The following is a 21,540-nucleotide window of genomic DNA, read 5'->3' as shown; positions in this document are numbered from 1 at the left end:
AACATGATCTTTGAGCCTACTAGTAGTATCTCTCTTATCTCTTGTGCCACAATGCTGTTCACAAAGTGTATTAATCATTTGTAATGTGGAAGATAATGATCAAGTACTGTCAACACATGTGCTTTTAAGCATGTAATCATATGTTAATTACGACTGCTGAATTTATGATTACTGATACTAATATTTAGACAAAATTTTAATGTGACTGAAAGATGAGAATGGACTGTTTAGAAGTTTTTAATATGTTGTAATGTCTGTAAAGCTTAGAAATGGTTGTTACATGCGTTGCCTCAAGAGGGCAGTTTTATACCATATACACTTGCTGCTTCTTTTCACTTTCTTGAGCAGGCAAGATGCCTGGTCCATTTTATGCACAGCATACAGCAGCAATTACAAACTCCAAAGAAGGAAACCGATCGAATACAGATAAATCTAATGGGTTAATGTTAATGAAGTGCTGCATATATAATGTATATAAAATATTTACAAAATGTATAAACAATGTGAAATACTACCAAATATAATTACTGTGCTGTTATGTATGTTATTTTCGGCTAATTATACTTTTATATTTTGCGTTTTAATATATATATAAGATATATATTCAAAATATATACGTTTTACATTATTATTATAATTATAATAAGAATTATTTTTATTTTTATGTTCAGAATGGTTGCACCAAAGTCCAACTTTTATTTTGACAGGTTTTGATACCGCACTCATGACCTGGATATGACCATGTTGTAGATTGATGCGCGCTTCTGTTGCCGCATGACTGACTTCAGCGTGTGGTTTCTTTTGAATAACACTACTGTCAATATCCCGTTTTGCAATGGAAGCCTTTAACCAAATACTACTACAGTACCCGCCATTTGTAGTTGGTGGTGTCGGAGCGACGGCGATAGCTGCTGGAGGAGCGCTGATCTATAGAATTGCAACCAGGTATTGTAAGCCTGCCCATAAGATGTCGCTGGGCCTCGTATAACACACGAGTATCTAGCTAGGACTATAAGCTACATTGCACCTGAACGAATGCTTTTTACGATTCACCACATTAAACCTGTATCGCAGCAGTATTTTAATGTATCAGTTCTGCAATTAAAAAAAAGCGTGTGCTCGCGCAGCCAGTGAGCGGCGCGCGCTAGACAAACTAGCGCGCGAGATTTCTTACAATGCCTTATCTGTTGTTTCTTTGTTGTTAAAACAGACCAACATTCACCGTTATATTAATAGTTTCAACCAAAAATGTCATAACAGTTATTGTTACTTCTGTAAAATAATGATATATTAATGTACGAGCTCCTTCAAAGCTTTCAGCTTAGTTCTGAATTCTCATTTACATTTATTTTCTGATGACAGTGTTGGTTAATACCAAGTTACTGATACCTATTCCAAGTAATTACGTTATTTTGGAAAACGAATTACCATAGTAACAGCAACTTCCTTGGAAAAGACTCGTATTAAACTGTAAGAAACGATGAAACAATATCCCAACTTTAATGAGCTTTTGTTATTCAGTGAATCATATTTTCCTAGACTATACCCAGGTATTACACCTTTTAATTGCTTAAGATATGTGACACTTTTCCTGGATATTCATTCAAATTTCTGCCTAATATCAAACATGCCATCACTTGACGTTATCATCACAGGCTGAGTTTGTCAATTTAATCAAGCCCTTATCAGCTCTAAAATGAGTCAATTAATCACATTAAAATCAGTCAAACTCTATTCATGCTAGGTATTTAGTCTCAGAGACACTGATTGTGCTGTTTGAAAAAACAAAATCCCAGTTTTTCCATTAGATTTCCAATGAATGTCTTGCATGTCCCATGAAAATGGATGCAACCAAAAACACTGGACTGCTGGACTACTATCAACAGGACATAAGCTGAATAAAATAATTGACTTTTTTTATTAAATGTATAGGCTGAATCTCAGGAGAAGTGTGATTATATGCTCATACTGTAGTTTGATTGGATGCACAGCTTTTGACGTTAACAAATAAAAATATTTGGAAGCATTTTCTCTTCTCATTTATTTTAAGCTATTAATGATTATATATTTACTTGCCTTTGCAGTTAGCGTTTTTACCCCCGCTCTCTGCAGAACAGACAGTAGTGGAAGAACCACTGTTGTGGTCTGTCAGGTCATATTAATGGAATTACAGTTTATTTTTCTGTTATTAAGGCATAGTAACTTGCAGCAGTTCTTCTAAATCCAACCCTTTTTTATTTTACAGGAAGAAACCAAGTCATGTCCAAGTGAATTGTTGGTTCTGCAATCAGGACACAATTGTCCCCTATGGGAACAGAAACTGCTGGGATTGTCCATACTGTGACCAGTATAATGGCTTTCAGGAGGTAATGTTTTTGAAAAGACAAGATATGTATTACACGTGTATATTTTTACACTGCTGTCAAAAGTTAAGATTATTTAATGTTTTGAATGAAGTCTCAGCAAGGCTGCATTTATTTGATCAAAAATAGAGTAAAAACATCAATTTTGTGAAATGTATTTAAAATAACTTTGTATCCTCTATATAAATATACTATAAAATGTAACTTATAATTGTGATGTCAAAGCTGAGTTGTCAGCAGCCATTACTCTAGTTTTCAGCATCACATGATCCTTCAGAAATCTGCTGATTTGGTGCTTAAAGGGTTAGTTCACCCAAAAATGAAAATAATGTCATTTATTACTCACCCTCATTTCGTTCCACACCCGTAAGACCTTCGTTCATCTTCGGAGCACAAATTAAGATATTTTTGTTGAAATCCGATGGCTCCGTGAAGCCTACATAGGGAGCAATGACATTTCCTCTCTCAAGATCCATAAAGGTACTAAAAACATATTTAAATCAGTTCATGTGAGTACAGTGGTTCAATATTAATATTATAAAACGACGAGAATATTTTTGGTGCGCCAAAAAACAAAACAAAATAACGACTTATATAGTGATGGCCGATTTCAAAACACTACTTCAGGAAGCTTCGGAGCGTTATGAATCAGTGTGTGGAATCATGATTCGGATCGCGTGTCAAACCGCCAAACTGCTGAAATCACATGACTTTGCCGCTCTGAACCGCTGATTCAACACATCGGATTTCAACAAAAATATCTTAATTTGCGTTCCGAAGATTAACGAAGGTCTTACGGGTGTGGAATGGCATGAGGGTGAGTAATAAATGACATTATTTTCATTTTTGGGTGAACTAACCTTTTAAGAAACATTTATCATTAACATTAATCATTGTTGTGCTGCTGAATATTTTTGTGAAAACTAATAAATTTTTCCCAGTATTATCTGATGAATTTAAAATTATTTGAAATCTTATGAAATCTTAATAGAAAGTTTTGTCTCATTATAAATGTCTTTACTGTCACTTTTGAACAATTTAATCAATGCATTCTTGCTAGATAAAAGTATAGAGGTGGGCGATATCCCAGTAGACACAAGAAATTTGTCAACAGGTAGAGATTTTGGACTATCGTCTTTATCGCAGTTACGCTCACGTGACGTTGCCGTGTTGCGCCGTCAAGAAAGCTTTACATCTGAATGTGTTTATAAACCTTGTGGTTTAAAAGGTGATTTTAAATTAGGGCTGCACGATTTATCGCGATTAAACCGCACACGATTTGGCAAGGGTTGCGCTTATTTCATGCGCATCATGTCAGAGATTTACAGCTCTGTGATCAGTAGTAAATGCTTCTCCATCTGAAAGCCAGAGGGCGCTCTTGCACAGAAACTCTAAATATGCCCTGCAGCAGAAGAAGATAACACGTGTCAGATCGCTGTAGCTGAATAAACAGAAGATTGAAACGTCTTTATTTATTAAACATGACTAATAAACTCACGACTGCCTTATTCTGTGTAAGAAGCCACATCATCTCACAGAAGGATGCTCAACTGTCGTTATGATGTGAGTTTGGAGTAAAAACATGTTATTAAATGTTGTCTTTTGTTGGACAAGATGTTAATAAATGCTTCTCATGTCTGGAAAGATGTTGATTTTTCAAATGTACATTATAAGCGACTCAATCTCGCAGTGCTTTCAGATGGATTAGCATTTGGAGCCATGCTTAATTGACAAGCTGCGCATAAAAAAAATAATCGCAGCCTTTGTATTTTAATAATCGCACTAAGAATCGCGTTTAAGCGATAATCGCGTTTAAGTTCAGTGTTATTTTTCGGATCGTGCGATAAATCGTGCAGGCCTATTTTAAACCGTTCAAGCACAATAAGTAGCGAAACTCATTTCAATATATGCGTGCACTGTCTGAGAGACAGTTTCTGAGCGAACGCGCGCACATAAAGCCGCTGCTCATACAGCGTGTGAGTACTGAACTGAGTTCTTTTTGCTGCCTTATTGGGCTTGAACGGTCAAGTACACACACTTAAGCGTCAAAATCTCTCCCTTGCAGCATTGTTTTCATCCACATAAATTCAGTATGGTGTCTAACCTGACTAAGGTCTATAAATGTACATTTATCAAGCATGTGAGTCTTTGATTTGTGCTTCTTTTTGATCTGTAGAACGGGGACTACAACAAACCCATTCCTGCACAATACATGGAGCATCTAAACCATGGCATTTCGGCTGGTGTCCCTGAGTCACCAAAGACACTGCAGTGGGTCAATTGCCAGATGCTTCTGTGCAAGAAGTGTAACAACAACCAGACACTGAAGATTAAGCAGCTGGCCTCGTTCATCCCCAGGGATGATGTAGGTTTATAATTGACTTTGATTTTGATTTCTTAATTTCTAGACGACCAAGGTTTAAAGCTTGTTGCTTAATTAAATGAGTTTTTTTATGCTTTTTATACAGGCAAAAAAAATTAAATATGACATCCAGTAGGAATTTAAAGTTTTTATACTTCAAAGCCATTTATTTAAACTAGAAATTATTTTCATGTGCTATTATGTTAAGTCTGTTTTATAATGTGAAAATCATCAGCTTAAAAACAAGTAACATGCATCCAACCAGTAAAATGTAATGCCATATGTTCACTATAATGGCAGGAAAACTATGATGAGGAGATCGAAGTATATAAGCACCACCTCGAGCAGACCTACAAGTTGTGCCGGCCGTGCCAGACGGCAGTGGAGTACTACATCAAACACCAGAACCGACAGCTGCGAGCTCTGCTCTTCAACCACCAGCTCAGACGCAGTCGGGATGCTGATAAAGCCTTTATTAAGGTGGTGATCTCTATATATTTACATGCTTTCAAATCAAGCCACAAGACTTGACATGAAAAATACAGGAAGATTTCTTTTATATACCACTCTGAAGTGTATCTTCAAGAATACTAGGAGCTTGATTAGGTGCCAGGAGCTTGACATGGAAAAATGCTCTGAATTTAGATGTTGCCCAGATAAAACTGTTAAACCTGATTTGCATTTGTAGCATGTATCAAGTATGATTGATGACCAGCCTGTTTCTAGTGTTTTCTTAAAATGCAGATAAATGTGTGGATGTGATTGCCAGAGATAAGGAAAGACCTGTTTTTACTTGCTGCTTTTGTGTGCTGATTGTTTTTTTTTGTTACTGCTACTGTTTATTTACATTTCATTTTTAATCAGGCTTGACATGCAAGTATCAAGTGCTATTCCCATATCAAGTGATCCTTCATTTTTCCCCTGCTCTTTTGTACAGAACACCTACTCCCTCAGCACGCCGGCCTGGTTGATCTTGCTCAGAGTCCTTGCGTTTCTCGCCTGTGCCTTCCTTGTAGCTGTGGCTTTGTCTGGATCTGGAGATGCGGCCCCCTCTGTCACGCAGACCTTAAGCAGAGGAGTCGCCCCGCCTAAACGTGCTCTCCAAAACGATAGCGAAAGCAAGACTGATGAGGGCAAAATGATGTGGGACGATCTGGTGGGTCTTCTTCCGGAAGAGGCCGTGGAGAACGCTCGACTCATCTGGCAGTCCGGAAGCGACCATCAGATGGCCGTGGCCTCTGTTGGTCTCCTAACTTGCATCACGGGGGTCTTAATGGCAGGACCTGTCAGGTGAACCAATTAAAAACATACATAATTGATTTTACAATACAAAATTGTTATATATATATATATATATATATATATATATATATATATATATATAAAATATAACTTTTTTTTTAATCATAAATAAAAAAACTTTATACAGTGTGTGTGTATATATAACAAGTAAAAGTATTGAATGTATTTTTTATTATTATTATTATAATTATTTTATATTTTTTATATATATTATTAACTTTATTAATTAATGCATGAATAAATGTGTGTATACATAATATATAAATATATTATTTATTATTTTATTAAATATATTAAGTGTTATTTATTATTTTTGCTATAAATCTTAGCTAATTATATATTTATTTATTTTTTAAAGGTTGAGGAGGATTGACGCTGTGGCATCTGTGCTTTGGCTCCTCGTCATATGTTTTTACCTGGCCGAGTGTTACCTCAAGACGGACATCCCTGACTGGTTGGAATCTGTCAAGTTTGGAATCACTTCTGTGTGTTGTCTGGTGGGATTCGCTGCCGCTGTGGCAACGCACAAATCCTCGAGTCAAAGAAGAGCCAGAGGTCGCAGGTCAGAATCTGAGCAGTGACACTAAGCTAAGATACTTTATGGGACACTTTTGGGACATGTAGAAACAAGGGTTTGATTTTTCTCAGATTGACACATTTTCCTTCCAACTGTCTTCAGTTTATACTAACAAACTAATACTCTCATTATAAATCGTCATGGCCTTTAAGATACTTGCTAACTAGGCCTTCAAAACTGTGCTAATAGATAAAAAATAGATTTAAAAAAATCTAGTCTGTGTGGATGACCTTGCTCAAAGTACTAGAAAATGAGTTTTGCCTTATTTGTAGTATGCTGAGTGATTTGCCCCTAATTTGACAAAGGCAGAACATCTCAATTTCAGACATTTTACATTTGGTTTGAAATAACAGCTAAGGTTTAGGTAATCTGGTAAAGATACAGACTCGTTCTATAAGTGAATTTTTTTTATTTTATGCATCTCGATGTGTATAATGCTGTTAGTGCATTATTTACCAAGAAATTGAAATGGTGTTTGTGGATTTTTTCCCCCATCCCATCTATACTGGATACTAAGCCCTGATCCGTTGCAGTCTGAAAGTGGCGCTTAAAATTTACAAATCATCATCTACAACTTAAAAAACATTGCTGTATTAACTATACCCACTATATCAAACTATAACAAAAATACGGTATTATGCCAATACTGCTCAAATCTCATATTTGCAATCTCATAACTAATGCGATATTAGCAGTATTAAGTTGCTAACATACAAATGTTATTCTTCTGTTATACTTTACCTCAAGTGCTTTCAGTTTTGACGTTAGGTTATAGCAGAACGCATTTGAGAGAGTCTATGTCAAATATTTGTGCCTTGAGCCTCTCTTTGCATAGATTCTAAATTAACCTGAATTTCAAGTCATTAAGTATGTATCTGGTTTGTAATCGTTACGTCAATACAACATTTATGCAATATTTTATGTTTAAAGACAGAAAATTGGCTAACCAAGTACTTTGCATAGCACTATGCTTTTTATATTACGAACAATATATTTACTATACTGTAAAATGTAATGAATGCACTACATCGTATTACATGCCATTTAGTTTGAATATACTACTAACAACACTAAACCTCTGTAACATGTAGCCATCTCTTTCGAGTGTCTCTAACAAAAACAGACACATTTTCAAAACTTTTACAAACAAAGCTTTATAGGGATTGTACTTTATTGTAATTTTCTATTAAGTATTGTATTTTTACTGTATTCTAGAAACGTGTGACATGATGTGACAGTACGACTATAGATTGTATGTTTTGTAGATTTGCATCACTGTATTTCCCAAGTAACTGTATGCATGTGGCATATGCTGTGAAGTTCGTTTTCGCTGTGATCGAAGTACTTACTAATGTGACTTAGACATGTACTGTCCGCAACTTTTGTGTTATTTAAATCAAGTCTGTTTTTTGTACCCTGAGCTCATTTCTATTAGATGTGTATCAGCTCATGCAGATCTTGTGGTACTTGTCCAACCTCCAACATACTGTAACTATCTCGACATGCTTGTAAGACAAGCTTTAATATTTATGATTTTGTATTACCAAAAGGTGACATGTCATGTGCCTATGTAAAGCTGCATTAAAGGGATACTTCACCCAAAAATTTAAATTCTGTCATCATTTACTCACCCTCAAATTGTTCCAAACCTGTATAAAGTTCTTCCTTCTGCTGAACACAAAAGAAGATATTTTGAAGAATACGGGTAACCAAACATTGATGGGCCCCACTTTCATAGTATGGAAAAAAAAAATACTGTGACCATCAACTCTTTGGCTACAGACATTCTTCAAAATATCTTCTTTTGTGTTCAGCAGAAGAAAGAAATTCATACAGGTTTGAAACAATTTGAGGGTGAGTAAATGATGACAGAATTTTCATTTTTGGGTGAACTAACCCTTTGAGTATTTGTATTCTTGAATATTTAGTTTGCTGTCTCCTCATTATCATAGTTTTGCTTGCCAAAGGCTGATAATTGGTAAATACTAATAATAGTGTGTATTTAGACTTGACATTGATACAAGTATCTCAAAACCATGTATAACATTTATATTTAGCACAGCACATTGTATTTTTGAGAGCATACTCGATCCTTCATTGACTAGTACCTATTTTATTACCAGACAGTTTAGATTGTTCGGTAGTATGATGTGTCTCTCCAAAATTTAATGTGATTTCAAATGTGAGTAAATAAGTTGAATTTAACACTGAGGATTTATTGTGGTAGGACCTGTCAAGGTGAAATCACAGATCTGTGCATGTTCTATCAGAAGGCGCATGGTGATGTCAGAGATTGATTGGAAGGAAAGTAAATTGGTTTAAGGAATAAGGCCAATTTTTATGTAATGGCATCCAGTTTCTTATTAAGTTAACCAAATCTCAAATGGACCTGAATCTGTTGTGGCCTCTGACCACTACAAATCTAAACTGAATCTGATGTCTTGTGTTTGAAGCTTTTTGATTCTTCTTTGCTCGCAGGCTCTAAATAGTTGTCCGATTTTGAGAAGCCTCCATTTTTGGCATTGCTGTGCTGTTTCTGGTATATCATCAACCCCTGATCAGTGGTTTCTTGTGATTTTTACCATGGAATGACCCTAAAGATATAATGTGAAATTATCAACTGCATTGTTGAATAGTTTGAAACCGTTTCCGTCCAGACACTTAAGCTCAGATTTGTTGTAATAATGTTTTGGAGTGTTGTGCTTTGAGTAAAGCAGCATGTTGGAGCAATTGCTGTATTATAATAATTGAGTTGTATTGCATTTTTTATACTTGTATTATTTGACCCTATTACGAAGTGAAATAAAACACTGATAAAATGCGAAGTGTGTGTTTGACATTTCTTTTAAAACTATTTAGGTTTAGATAAACTTCAAGATTGTTTGAGATGGAAACTGAGCAAGTGAAGACATTACTGATGTATGATTTCATATGTTTACAGATATGCTAGCTCAGATTGCATGTTTTGTTTATTTTTACTTTCATTATCTTCATTGAAATCATTGCTTCACTGAAATCTACATTGTCTGTAGTTGATTCAAATTGGGAGCCACATCTACCATTTACACAGCATCTGCATACATTTATGTATCTTCAGACTTTGTGGAAATCTTTTTTCTGCAGTTACTTTCTTTAAGTGAAACAGAATACAGTCTTCTACCATAATAGTAACCAAAGACTTATTTTCTCCATAAAACTTAGTGGTGGACCAATTCTGCTTTGTCTGTTGCAGGTATCTGTCTGGCAGTTCTCCCGGGCCATACTACGGTAATCACTGTCCCCTGCTGTCTGCACCTGTGTCTGGATCCTCTACCTTCATCCCAACGCCTCCCCCCAACCTGTCACAGCTGCTCATCCGCCAACAAAGCCACAGATCGCGCAAAGCCTCGCCCTCCTCGCTGCCTGGGCGACTGAACAGGGCCCTCTCTCTAGGAACTATCCCCTCCCTCGCACGAGCAGGTGAGTGCATGTTTAGGTAAAACATATAATAAATGTTAATTGTCACTTCTTTTTTTTACCCATTAGAACATAATTCTGTTAATGTCAATGCGTCTCTTTTTATTAAATAGGGCTGTCAACGTTAACATGTTAACACACGATTAATTAAAAATCCATAACGCGTTATAATAATTTAACAGTATATATAATACAATATTAATTTGGTATCATTTATATATATATGTGTGTGTGTATATTTAATGTAATATTTTATGTATTTTGTTCTTAACTTTTGCTGATATAAATATTAAAATTAAATAAAAATAGCAATAAAAATTAAATAAGGACAAATGAACTTTTCTGTAGATATAAAATGGGTGTTCCCTCCATGATATGTAGAAAAAATTTGTTTGTGAAGATAAGAGTTGTGCTGGTAGTGAGAGGCCTCAGGTGCTGTTTTGTGGAACTAGTGCAGAGGTGCATGATGGGAAAGATGTGGGTCACTGACTGACTGAATGCTTGGTACAAGGAACTCAGCTCACTCTTCACCCCAGACGGTGCCGCACCTAGCAGGGGAATTTTGCCAACTGCCAAAGAAAACTGAAGTGCGATTGAGAAATAAGTCTGCATGGTGTCTCCAGCTACCTGCATGTTACTGGGATTTTCCCACCACCGATGGGTTTTGGGTTACAGGAAGCGACACCTTTACATTGTTTTATTAACAGCTGGTCTGTTTAATCTTATGCCATTTAAATTATTAATTTAAATGAAATTTAAAAGAATAGTGAACCTATAAATGAAATGTCTTTTACTTACCGTCATGCGGTTCTAAAACCATATGCTTTTATTCTTTTTCTCTATGCAATGTTCATATATTGACAACAGGGTTAGTTCACCCAAAAAATGAAAATTCTGTCATTAATTACTCATCCTCATGTCGTTCCACACCCGTAAGACCTTCGTTCATCTTCGGAACACAAATTAAGATATTTTTGATGAAATCCGAGAGGTTTTTTATCCTCAATAGAAAGCAACGAAATTACCACATTCAAGGTCTAGAAAAGTAGTAAAACATTGTTAAAATAATCCACGTGACTACAGTGGTTCAACCTTAATGTTATGAAGCGACATGTATCAAATATGATGCAGAGCAATATGAACTATTATTGTATGGAAAAACATCTTTAAAAATTCACATTTTATGAAAATAAAACAGCCGGTTTGAAGTGAAATGAGTAAATAATAACAGAAATGTTTGAATGAACAATTCCTTTAACAAGAATTTTTTGTTCTTCTTTTTGATTCCTGTTTATGTATTTTAAAAAATGTTTACTAAATTGACATACAGTTTTGACTTTGCATAACCTACCAACATATTGTACATACTATCAGGCCATAACCACCATAGACATTGAGGGGGACCCAATAATTAGAAATGGTCAAATCGTCCCCCCCAATTTTTGAATAACCCCAATAACTTATTACAGCACTCTGCATGTTGTTAGGATGACAAAAAGGTTTAAAAGTTACATTTTTAGTCTGGTCTGCCTCAGCAGTCTTAAGAACGCTCGTCAATGTCAAAATGTTTGAGATGGCCAATCAAATTGAAAAGAAGGGCGGGGTTTACGTTCTCTTTTTGCTCGTGCACACAGTCTTCACAGCACAGAAGAGCGCATCCATCGATCGCTTAACGCCGTTGCGGAGGTTCTATTTTTCCAGTGAAATCACAAAACAAATGCACACAAACGTGTCCCTGCTCTTGACATACAACCATTGATGGACATCTTTGATTTTAATGAGGTAAAAAAAAAAATAATAATAAAACTATGCAAGGGCGGATTAGAACATGCAACCTTTGATACTGTTAACAAAAACTCTACCACTTGACCACTAGGGAATTCAATGCGGATCGATATATTTATTAACTAAATAGAAGAATCTCGGAACTAACAATATATTGTATAATGAAACTATCACATTAAACATGAGTTCTCAGTGTACTATTGAAATTGATTTCTGGACATCGTAATGTTATTTATTTATTTATTTTTTTTAATTTTCTACAATATTATTGTACATATCTGATATAGCATTGTATTAGCAGCCATTTCCTGCACTGTTTTGTTTCTTTATGCTTTATTAAAAAAAAAAGGTTTCCCCCTAATGTTCAAGACATGGTTACGGCCTTGCATGCTATACTATATCAAAAGGGATTGCAGAGACAACAGCTTGGTTTACCGTAGCTTTTAACTTTGACCTATCAGGCTTTTAAAGCCCGGGATCAGGATGATGTCGGGAGTGGTGTTTAAATGACTGTTGTGAGACGGTAGAAGAATCATGGTTTGTTTCATGTATGGATCTTCAGACGAGACCAGATGAGATGGCAAACGTCAGCCTCCTGTAATCAGATGCAGCGGCTCGGCAGGTGCGATTAAAAAAGGGCAGGAGCTTGATCTTTATGCTCCTGATTTAATCACACACACTTGTCTGAGAAATCTCAGTGCATCATATAGAGGTGGGCATTAAAATTTAATCTGTTATTTTATCATCAACAGCTAACACAAGTTTTAGTTTAGTTCTTATTTAAGAAATCCATTGAGATCTCGCACAGCTCGTTTTAACAGAATCATTAGCATATCTCTCATCTCCTTGTCACACTTCTACAGGAGTTCTTGAAAAGGCTCTTGTGTGAGCAGGGCCTTTACCTGCTCCATCATGTAGCTTCACCCATCTGCTCTGTAATGTTCAGTGCTGGTGCAGCTCCTCTCTATGGCTGCAGCTGTGTTGGCTCCACATATGGAGACATTCCTGGAATGACAGTAGTAGAGCGTTAAATGACCCTACTTTACCATTGGATGCTTGTGTTGTATCATGAAAAATTGCTAGGAATTTCTGTCAGCCTTTATGTTGGTATGGCTACCTTTCTTTGACATTTTGAGAAAGTAGCCATGGAAAGAATGGTAGAAGAAACTGCACTTGTACTACTGTTCAAAAGGTTGCTATATGCTGAAACCCTATTGTAATTGTTGAAATTTCCAAGGATTAGCATTATCCCCTAAAAGTGATCAGGCAGAACAAACCGTAAGTTGTAGAGACTTTGAAATTTTGAGGGCAGGCAGTACTCTAACCATCTACGGCGTCACCAAGGCTCGCCCCGATCAGCCTGACGGAGGTGCTACAGCGGTCAAATGTACAAAATGGCTCATAACTCCTGAACCGTATCAAGGCGAAATTTTCGGGTATTATGGATTTTTTCGAAAACCTACTTTTGCGAACTAGTCCTAAGTTTTTGACCCGATCAGAACCAAACCAGTGGAGCAAGGTTCTCTGGAGTCTGATTGTCAATTCTGGTTCACGGTCCCTAAGGGCCACCAAAATGTTTGAAGTGGGTGGAGCCACCTTTACTAAAATGGCACACCTATGTAAGAGCTCATTCTGTGGTCGCGTGAAATTGGACGCGGCGACTGGCCACTTGGCGGCGCTATAGACAGGAAAAAACATGAAAGGCGGCTATAATTCACCGTTAGTCTGATCAAATTGAAAATTGGAATGCAGTGTTTTCGTCTGACGTGCCATGACTGTCTATGAGGACATTAACATATCTTGAAAAACATGTCAGCCATCGGCCAATGAAATCTGAGCAGCTATTAGACAAGGTTAACGGAGGCCGATCGGAACGAAACTCGCTGGGCCTGTTTGACTTACAGCCCTAGAGGCCTGTGAGAAATTCCAAATAAATCGGCCGCTGGGGGGCACCTTCACGTGTATTGCACTATTTTTTTTTTGTGCGTGCTCACAACAATCATACCACATGGTGGAACTCCTCATTCTGAGCAACTTTGCCTCTAGGACCGCTGCTGTCCACCAAACTGTCATGTGTGTAAAGGCCTTAAAGCGCTTGAACCCTGATAATTGCTGCTCGCAGCTATATATTTAAAATACTTTAATTTAGCAGGAATGCATTAAATTGATCAAACTTTATAGTAAAGACATTTGTAATGATTTCAATTTCAAGTAAATGCTGTTCTTTTGAACTTTCTATTCACAAAGAATTCTGAAAAAAGTATGTTTCCAAAATAAATTAAGCAGCACAACTGTTTTCAACACTCATAATAATTAACAAAAAATGTTTTAATGACTTGTCGATATAGGACAGAATTATATATAACAAATCTGCACATTTTATATGTATGTAAAATCTTGTTTTGCTGATTTTACTTGTAGATTCGGGTTTCCTGTTCAGTGGGAGTAGACCATCTTTACAGTGTAAAGACTCGCCACCTTCAGGTAACTCAAAAGAAGTGAAGCAAAATCTTTCTGACTTGAAATCAGATATATCGTATATGATAAATTAATTGATAATTTAATCTTTTCAATAGACTACTACTCCCTAAAATCTGGAAGCCGACCCGCCTCTCCTGGACCATCTCCAACCCCCTCCGTGGCAGGTTCCGTCACTTCCACCTCCAGCTCTGCCAGGCAGCGTCGGCCGCTCATCAGCCCGGCCAGACTCAACATCAGTGGGCAAAAGCTGCAGCTCTTTTCCGCTCCTCTGGAGCCTTTCAGTTTGGCCTCACCACCTCCCTTTCTTTCGGAGCAAAGCCATATGCACAGCAGAGGATTCTTGCCTGATGTTCCTCACTTCCATTCACAGAATCATGGTATAGGACACATTTGGGTGTATTTTTAAATCTAGATTAAAGTCCTTAATGTAGAAAGAGAGCTTCAGTGTGTTTCTGTTGACCATTTGAGCGGATTGATATTATACAGTGGCCCTTAAAGTCACCATAAAATCAAAATTGACAATTTTTTTTTTATAGAATACTGCAATATTTATTATAAATGATTTATCATATTTTAGTTCACATGGCATTATAATTTTTAATCAAAATAGCTTCCCCTCCCTCTTGCAACAACATCTCTTGTCTTCTCTGATGACATGTTTACTGGTGTGAGGGCGGGACAACCTGCCACTCACATGACATCACAGAAATAGCAAACCACAACCATCCAATCAATTCCTGATGGACAAAATCAAGTCCTGCCCTACATTTTTTCCTGTTCGAGAAGCCGTTTCACTCAGATACACGTCACAATAGGGAAGAAAAGTCTATCGTAACTTCTTTTTTATGCAGACTTTAAAATAAAAAAACAAAACAAAAGTTGAAAATTGTGAATTAATTTGTTTTGTCAACTTTTTTTTTTTCCTTAAATATCTGAATGTTTTTTCGGGGCCACTGTATGTGAAACATGCTATTACTATTTTTAAGGAACATTCTTTAGTCAATTTTTTTAATACAAGTATTACTTTAAAATTATATTAATTGTACTAAACACATATGAAGTGATTATTTTAAAACCTCATATAATTCAAATTTCTTGGCTTTGTTTATATGTTGTTCTCAAAATTCTTAAACTTTTAGTATTGATATAGATATGGTTTTATTGGGAATTCAGGTTCACTGATCGATGAGGGCAGTGTGTTCGAGCCTGTGGAAAAGCCAATGGACAGCTCCTCTTCATCTTCAAACTGCCATGTAGACACGACCACAGGAAATGAAACCGAGAGTAAGCCTGGATGGAAGGGTAAGAATGGGAATTTCGTCAATAGGAGCATTTAAACTAATTTGGTTACTCTTTTCTGCATAGTTATTATTTTTTGTGTTTTTCCACAGGTTTTTTGGGCATGACACTTTGGCCTGGTCTACTGTTTGCAAGCCTGACCGTTAACCTAACCTTCATAAGCATCTATGTCTATTACAATTGGAGATGAGACTATAGGCCAGACCTCAGGAGTTCAAGGTCAAACTGAGATGTACACTGGTCTTTGTCACCTGTGTGCTCGGTAAATCTGGGTTCTTTACAGGAAACACGTGGATAACGTTTTTCTTGGGTGACAGTTACAACTTTATACTTGCTGCTCAACATTTGTGGAAATGAGCCAGGATTGTTTCCTGGCTCACATAAATGAGAAGACTGTATTCTCTAAACTTCTCTGTTAAATACACAACAGTATGCCACAAAGTATGATCTGAGCTTTGTAAAACATGTTTTTGGGCATGTTCAATCATTTGTTTGTGTTTTTAAACACTGGATGTGTATCAGAATGAATGATTGTGCCGTTTCGTTTAACAGAATGATGTCTGTTGGGCGTGTGACATCTTTATTAAAAATTAACTTGGCTTCTTTGCCATATTGCTGTACATTTAACTGTTTCTGTTTATCCCACTTCTTCAGAGGATAATGCTGTGTCATATCATTATCGTAATGATGTGATCTTACAAGGTGCAATATGTTTGTGTTGATCTACTTATGTCAGCAATGTGACACTGAAATAATGGGTTTAGCAAACATATGTTACTGTCCATTGAGCCTCAGCCTGTTTTATGATTGAATCATAATGTCAAGGGAAACATAACATGGATATTTTGTATATAAGATAAAGGTGTGTCAATTTCCAGATTGAAATAAATCTCCCTTGTAATTGTTACATATTGGTGTTTTCTTTTAATGACATCTACATTTTCAATGAAACATTTAAATGCTAAATCTCTCAAATAAACACTGCTTGAGTAAACCCTTTCACTTTCAGCATTCAGAAAATCTGAACATGTATTTGTAAAGTTTGTTGCTAAGTGAAAAGGTCAACAGTAAAAAGGGTTTTCCTTGATGAGATAAAACTTATCCATATCATGATACTTGAATCATTTGCCTGTTCTTGCAAGTTGGCTTTTTTTTTTTTTTAATTAATTAATTAATTAATTAATGTGTCATTAGAGCACAATGCAAGTTACATTTTTTAAACAATGTAAGGAAAAAATACACAATGGGAACTGAAAGTATATTATGGAAAGTACTCCAGAGTAACAGAGTTTATCTTTCTCCATCATTGGTTGAGCGGAGACAGTCTGTCTCCCGAAAGAATGATAACAATCTCGATTCTCTCAGTATGGGATGTTTTACAGGTCAGAGTGGGTGGTTATTTGAGAGATGACTAGGTTGTCAGTGTCCCTTTTATTTCCATAATGCAAAATCGTTTTAATTATAACGCGTTAATGTGTTTTGCACTCGTTTTGTAATGGAGGTTTACCATTCAGAAGTGCAGAAAATGGATTCCACCGATATATTTACTATCAGTGCAGTGAATGTGTCAACTTTAATGGAGGTAATTGAAGATCTGAGGCACTGTAGTTGGCAATGTATTTGTCAATGCACATAAGGATGAAACTAGCTGAGTGGGAAATTCCCAAAAAAAAAGCGGGCAAGTTAATACATGCATCTTGCTGTAAGAATGTTTTATGTTATCTTCAGACACACTCAGACTGATGTCATATTAATCTACTGTCAATTAAATATACTGTAGGCTACATCACTGATATGGTGAATTTGCTAAGGAAATTCTCAGGAAAAACGAATATCCTGCACTAATGTACAAATGAGCAGAATTCATTACACAAGTCAGAAGTTTTATATTTAGTAGATCAAACCTGTTGATATGAATGTTCTGATAAATGAATATTTTTTGGAAAACAAGCTTTTCTGAGCTCAGGATTCATCCAATGAACATGCCACACATTGTTTAATTCTGGCTCAATTTAAGCTTACTAGTCAATCTTAAATCTGAATTCACAGTACTGTGAGCTACATTAAACAATCTCACATAATTCACATTCCAGTCCATAGTCACTATCAGGAAAAAACACCTCAATGCCAGTTTTGCATTACTTTCTAAAAACGGCTTCCCTTTTAGACACATTTAGCTGTATTCAAAAAGATTTCTGAATTCTCATCGACAGATATTAAGTTATAGAATACATGTTTTACACAGCTAGACGTATATATCATATTAGGTTGATTAGGTTGAGGTCTTAACAAGGTGTCTTTGATGAGGCCCTGCTATCTTTTGATTGGAGGGGCTAGTGGTGGGAAAACAGTTGTGCAAACCTGAGTTTACAAACCTGATGCTCTTTGTTCTTGAGGCATGCGCAGACCGAAACATTAGTGATATACGTATTTTTAATTTTTTTTCAGTTATACTGATTAAATGATAAATCTTTTACAAATAATGTAGAGGTAACTGCAGATTGACACTGCAAACTATAGCCTAGTTTTTATATTTAACCTAATATTTTAAATTAAGTTGCACAATAGGCTACTTCACAATATTGATAATAAGGATTAAAAGATAACTTTATTTTATTTTATTGACGCTGTTAGTAACTTAGCTAGCAATGCCGGCATACATCAAACAAATGTTTACTGTACTGATTTACCAAGCAGTCAAAATACGTCTGCGACCCTCGCGCCCCTCTTTCATGTTGAATTTGCGAACTTTTGACCTGCATTTCAGGATAGCGACTGGAGGCAGGGCAGGTAGGTGGAGACTAAAGCAAACCTGAAGCACACCTGGACACTTTTAACTTTACACCTGTGCTGTGCAGCGCGCTACAAACCTTCTCAGCGCTTCATTCATCCGGTCATCTCATGGATCGCTGCGCGGGGCCTGGGGACCTGCAGTCCCGTGATACAGTAGAGAACGGCCCGGTAACCGCAGGGGGTGGAGGAGCCGCTCCAGCACCCGAAAAGCCTCCTTATTCGTACGTGGCTCTCATTGCAATGGCCATCAGAGAAAGCGAGGATAAGAAGCTGACCCTGAATGACATCTACAGCTTCATTGTATCCAAGTTCCCATACTACGAAAAGAACAAAAAGGGATGGCAGAACAGCATCAGGCACAATCTGAGCCTCAACGAGTGTTTCGTGAAGATTCCCCGGGAGAACGGCGGGGAGAAAAAGGGGAACTTCTGGACGCTGGATCCGGCTTTCAACGACATGTTCGAAAAAGGCAATTACAGGCGCAGGAGGCGCGTCAAGAGACCCTACCGACCACCACCCTTACCTTCTGGATTTAACTTCACCGACTCGTACTGCCTGCAACAGGAGCCTGTTTACTGGCAAAGCCCGTTCGTCAGCACCAGTTCCTGGAGTCACCAGTCCAGCTCCCCGACGCACATCTCCGGCTACCTGCAGCCCATGCTCGGTAACGCGCGCCCTCTGTCTCCAAACGATTACGCCAATTCTCCCGTGAGTTATTACCAGGGTCATCACCATCATTTTCACCCGTCCTACAGACCGTACCACCGGCATCCGAACGCTCTGGTGCCCCTGAGCGGCATGACTCCGCCGGTGAGCCCGGGCGGAAGCTCCATCTCCACCTGCATCTACCCGCCGCAGAACAGCCACCCTGAACTGCTACATCATCCATTTGACTGATGGACAGACATGTGAGAACGGAATATAAGTAGGCTAACAGTTTCATTTGGATTTAGATTTATTTTTGTTACGATAAGCCTGGGAAATGTTAGGCTAAACGTGCCGTTTCAAGTCAAGCTGATTGAAATTAAGTCCAAATGCTGCATTCGTTCGTTCAAATTTGTTTTTCACAGGACCGGCTGCATTAGTTTGATTACTGTAGAATACAGTAATGTGTCTTTTGTGGCTTTTCATAAATAAAACATTGATTAATTATTGTTAACTTCAAAGACGATGAGCTGTTCAGATGCTCTTGGTTATTGGCAAGTTATTAGTTTCCATAAATTTCAGCAAATGTGTAAAGAAAGCATTAAGGTACTTAAGCATATTTATTTTTATCATATATTGAGATGTACTTTGGATTCAAGATCCTAAAATGGATGTACAGTTTTGCATTGCAGTTTACTGTTTAAAAATGTTGTTGCTTATTTGGTGGAAACTCTTTGCACAAGTTTGTTTTTTTTCTTCTTTTTTACAAGAGTTCTTTACACATGCAAAGCTGTATTTTCTTTAAAGAGGTTTTGTATATTGAATAGACATGTTTAGTGTTATATTCCTGGAAATATTTTTATATGTAAATGTTCATAACCTGTTCGAATTTTTCACTGATAAAATTCAGATAACTGGTCGTACAAGTCTCGTTTATTTTATTTTATTTTACTAATTACATTTGGTCAAACTTAACTTAAAGAAATTAAAATATTTTAATACAATTTAAAGCAATAAACATTTATTTGTAGCACGATACACGATTTGTTTTAATCGAAAATAGCGCAAATGCAACTGAAAATCACTCAATATCTAATATATAATATCTGTGAAAATGCTGTATGTACACAGTGCAAATAATTAATCATAATCAAAATATGCTAAATAATTAATCTAAGATATGGAGCAAGATCACGCTTATATGTAATTCTTTAAATTCCATAACAGGTAAATGGCGCCCCCTTCTGGCCCTTGACACATTAACTGATTGTATGTTGTTTAATTTTCCATAACAGTTCATAGACCGTTTTTGTTGGTTGACCACTGCTTATGGATTTAATCTAAATATATTTTATTATATATATATTTTTTTATTATTGATACAGCCTCTTGACATGTGTTTATGAATCCATTTATTGGGTTTACGTGCAGGAAAAGGCATGAGATATTGTAGTTGACATGAAATAACTTTTACTTATGTGTCCATTCTATGTTATTATGTTGATATTACTCCACTGACCCCAATTTTTGTTAGTCATGTGATGTACAAGACACTGAATTACTACTTAAACCAGTTATTCACTGCTTTTGAACAGTCATCATTTAATCTTGACATAAAAACAGCAGATTCAAATACAAGCTGCTGGTTGAACAAAGGAGATCATTTGTAGTGAAAGACGGCGTTGTCAGAATCCCAAGGATAGACAAGGCTCTGAATCTGTTGCCATGGTGAGGAAAGACTGTTACTTTAACATCTCAATGTTAAAGAGGAGTTTGATGCATATAAGTGCAAAAGGACTACTGGACCATGGGCTAAAAAGCAGGGTTGCACGTCCATCCATAATTTCCCTTAAAGGCATCTGAGGCCTCTTTCTACAGCTATATTTGATTAGTTCGGAGGATGTAATGACATTGCATGTGTTTGGTTTCCCCCCTCACCTCCAGTAACTTCCCTGCGGTGATCGGTTGTCTGGCAGAGAGTTGCACTTTGGTCTGCAATGACTGGTGGGCAGGGGGTGAAGGTGGGCGGATGTGGGCACAGGGGTCTTTGGCTTTATTTCACTCAGAGTTTCTGTTCTGCACACACTTCCTGTTTTCACAAGCTGCGAGCTTCAATGGTGCCGTGCATTTCAGAAGCTTGTTCATCACAGCACCACCACAGTCTGCTTTTAGATGGCTGAAATAAGACCTACAAATGTCTGTGCAGATGATTAAACAGCATGTGGCTAATTACATGCAGCTCCACGTCCTAGATTCAATAGTGTTTTGATAAAGGACTAGGGATTGTACTCTATTTGGATAAGATATAATGTATTGAAAATCTTTATCACAATCACAATGTTTTGTTAGGGCACCACCTTAAATCTTCATTTGATGCAAGTATTTGTTTTCTCAGCAATAAAATAATAGCCTTTTACTAGGCATCTCCTTTGTGAAAGCAGACATCCTTATTTTTGACTGAATGACTGGTGCTTTTA

At 36.8% G+C, this 21,540-nt stretch overlaps 2 protein-coding genes across 4 annotated transcripts; both read left to right on the top strand.

The window, feature by feature from the left end:
- Positions 1-717: 717 nt before the first annotated feature.
- On the top strand, positions 718-16,532 carry tmem201 (transmembrane protein 201). Of its 3 annotated transcripts, XM_051879186.1 has the most exons (12): positions 775-945; positions 2,085-2,152; positions 2,246-2,366; positions 4,540-4,728; positions 5,026-5,205; positions 5,663-6,015; positions 6,386-6,589; positions 9,837-10,063; positions 14,267-14,329; positions 14,422-14,703; positions 15,500-15,628; positions 15,718-16,532. In XM_051879186.1, exons 4-12 carry the CDS (start codon positions 4,576-4,578, stop codon positions 15,813-15,815), a joined length of 1,689 nt encoding a protein of 562 aa, XP_051735146.1. In that variant the 5' UTR covers positions 775-945; positions 2,085-2,152; positions 2,246-2,366; positions 4,540-4,575; the 3' UTR covers positions 15,816-16,532. The 3 variants fall into 3 exon arrangements, with proteins under 3 accessions (XP_051735145.1, XP_051735148.1, XP_051735146.1); XM_051879185.1 differs by lacking the exon at positions 2,085-2,152 and having other exon boundaries at positions 718-945; XM_051879188.1 differs by lacking the exons at positions 2,085-2,152; positions 9,837-10,063; positions 14,267-14,329; ... (1 more) ...; positions 15,500-15,628; positions 15,718-16,532 and having other exon boundaries at positions 718-945; positions 6,386-9,429.
- A 1,964-nt stretch (positions 16,533-18,496) lies between these two features.
- foxl2l (forkhead box L2-like) lies at positions 18,497-19,982 on the top strand. Its single transcript, XM_051879190.1, has one exon. The coding sequence runs from the start codon at positions 18,527-18,529 to the stop codon at positions 19,313-19,315; it is 789 nt and encodes a 262-aa protein (XP_051735150.1). The 5' UTR covers positions 18,497-18,526; the 3' UTR covers positions 19,316-19,982.
- Positions 19,983-21,540: the final 1,558 nt, after the last annotated feature.

Source organism: Ctenopharyngodon idella, chromosome 22, assembly GCF_019924925.1.
Source record: "Ctenopharyngodon idella isolate HZGC_01 chromosome 22, HZGC01, whole genome shotgun sequence".
Classification (NCBI taxonomy): domain Eukaryota; kingdom Metazoa; phylum Chordata; class Actinopteri; order Cypriniformes; family Xenocyprididae; genus Ctenopharyngodon; species Ctenopharyngodon idella.
This window is presented reverse-complemented; position numbering and strand designations above follow the sequence as displayed.